Source organism: Chrysochloris asiatica, unplaced genomic scaffold, assembly GCF_000296735.1.
Source record: "Chrysochloris asiatica unplaced genomic scaffold, ChrAsi1.0 scaffold00043, whole genome shotgun sequence".
Lineage (NCBI taxonomy): Eukaryota > Metazoa > Chordata > Mammalia > Afrosoricida > Chrysochloridae > Chrysochloris > Chrysochloris asiatica.
In genome coordinates this window covers 18,871,041-18,873,490 of record NW_006408561.1, presented here as the reverse complement: position 1 = coordinate 18,873,490, position 2,450 = coordinate 18,871,041, and the positions used below count along the sequence as shown (strand labels likewise).

The 2,450-nt window shown below is 39.9% G+C and overlaps 1 protein-coding gene across 1 annotated transcript in view; it reads left to right on the top strand.

Moving 5' to 3' along the window:
* The window catches only part of RPL22L1 (ribosomal protein L22-like 1), a 5,252-nt gene extending 3,605 nt beyond the window's left edge, over positions 1-1,647 (top strand). The window contains exon 5 of the mRNA XM_006861860.1: positions 1,400-1,647. Coding sequence (XP_006861922.1) covers positions 1,400-1,544 — 145 coding nt within the window. The 3' untranslated portion in view covers positions 1,545-1,647. The remainder of the gene's footprint in view (positions 1-1,399) is intronic.
* Positions 1,648-2,450: the final 803 nt, after the last annotated feature.

The window sequence follows — 2,450 nt, the reverse complement described above, 5'->3', positions numbered from 1 at the left end:
GAACAATTTCTACGAGAGAAGGTTAAAGTCAATGGAAAAACTGGAAATCTTGGAAATGTTGTTCACATTGAACGTTTCAAGAATAAAATTACAGTTGTTTCTGAGAAACAGTTCTCTAAAAGGTTGGTATGTTTTGTGTAAATTAACTAAATTATGGTATTCTGGTACATATTCTAGAACAGCCTTTTAGCTCACCATCTGTAAAAATGTCAGTGCAGGGCATCAAAAATACTTTGAATTTATGAACGGCCTATGTTAGTGCTATCCAGTTTGTTTTGATTCATGGTGGTGATTATGTGCTGTGGAGTCTGTTCTGACTCATAGCGACCCTGTACAGGGTTTCCAAGGCTGTAAATCTTTACGGGAGCAGAAAGCCTCATCTTTTCTCCTGCGGAATAGCTGGTAGTTTCGATTGCTGGCTTGAAGGTTTGCAGCCCAATTCTTGACCAGAGCTCCTTGTTGAGTGCTGTCAATTCTGACCCATAGGGACCCTGTAAAGGGTTTCCAAGGAGCAGCTGGTGAGATTGAACCGCCGACCTTGCAGTTCAAATGGCTTTGCAGTCTGATGCATTAACCCATACATAGCACCACACCAGGACTCCCCCAGAGCTCCTAACAATCCTATATATGGTTTGCAAGGAGTGCTTGGTGAACTTGAACCACCTACTTCAATACAAAGGTGCAGTCCAGCTCATTAACCCACAGCACCACACCAGGACTCCTATAGGAATGTAAATATATTCAGTAACTGCATGCCAACTTCTGTGTGACAATTTGCTGGAATATAGGCAAGGTTTTATGGCCTTGTGATGCAAGTTGAAGTATCAAAATAAATATCATGAGCTTAATTCTAGTGGACAACACATTGATAATGTATAAGAACTTTTTTAAGTGGGAAAGGTTTAGTACAAATTAAATGTAAACCATGTAAATTTGGAAATATTCCTACCAGACAATAAATAGGCCTGGCAGCTTCAAATAATACAAAGAGGCCAGTGTTCCTGTAGTGTGTTGCATTTTGGGAAGAGTGATGATATGAAGTCAGTTGTGTGTGTTGGGGGCGGGGGTCCTCAAAAGAAAATGTATCAATTTAGCACATTTACCATATGTATGTGCCATACAAGGCCAGAGTAATGCTGGCTGTGGCGGCTATGTTGTATCTCTGGTTTGACTGATTAGTAATGGTGTGAGCCACCTCCATTTTTGCATGACAAAACTTGGTTTTGAAACCTAAACATACTCATGAAATTAGTGGTTAGTATGAATAGAGATGCCATAGAGTTAGAACCAACTTGACAACAAACTGATTTTAGTTGAATTTGAAGAACTTCAAGAATGCATTGTCTTCCATATATAAACCATTGCATTTTGTAATAAAATTCATGTTTTAATTTTTAAGGTATTTGAAATACCTTACCAAGAAATACCTTAAGAAGAACAACCTTCGTGATTGGCTTCGTGTGGTTGCATCTGACAAGGAGACTTATGAGCTTCGTTATTTCCAGATTAGTCAAGATGAAGATGGCTCTGAGTCTGAGGACTAGGTGGAGCCTTATAGGGCTTTGCTTGCTAATAAAACAGTGAAGCATACTGAGAAACACCTAGGAATGGACTTGTAATTTATTGGTGAATAAAAACATTGTACTCATTCATGCCTCGGTTTTTGTTTAGAGATGTTCAGTGTACATGATGAATAATTTAGAGTTTTATAAGTAATCATCAAGTAAAAGGTATGTAATGTTATATGGTGGTGGTGTGAAGTGGAGTCAATTATGCCCCTGAGTGCCTAGAATAGTTCTTGTACATAGATGTACAAGGTACTTTAAGTGAGGTGTGTTAGCCAGCCTAACACCTAACAGAAGGTCAGGCAATGTGGGAAAGGGGTTTGGCAGGCTGAGTCCACATGTGTAAACTCAGGACATTGGGGATATCTGGCTGAATAGAATACATCTGGGAGAGGGGGTGAGCATTTCAGAAGAATCTAGGAAAGCAGGGTAAAAAGCCCATGCAGCACTGAAGAGTAATGGAAAGCTATTGAATTTAATCAGGATGTGAGTGGAGTTGGTTCTGACCCATAGCGACCTTGTATAGGAATTCTGAGGAGCTGCTGGTGAGCTTGAACCACCAACCTTGCAGATCATACCAGGACTCTTGGGGAAAGATGGTTGTATTTGTGTGTAGTGTTTTTAAGTCAGAATGGATGTAGGGAAAAGGCAAATAGTGATTTGGAAATGGACTGAATGTTAGTGATGAGGCAGTGTCAAGGTGGAAGAAGGGAAGAGTTTAGACCATACTGAGTTTGAGGAACCTTTGTTATCTTGGAGATGTTGAAGTTGATTGTAGGTCTGGAACTCAGGTGAATCTTAGAAGTCTTTTTCACATAGGTAGTAAGCAGTGGACCTGTAAAATAAGCACTTTGCCACAAGGTCAATTTGAGTCAAGATCAGCCA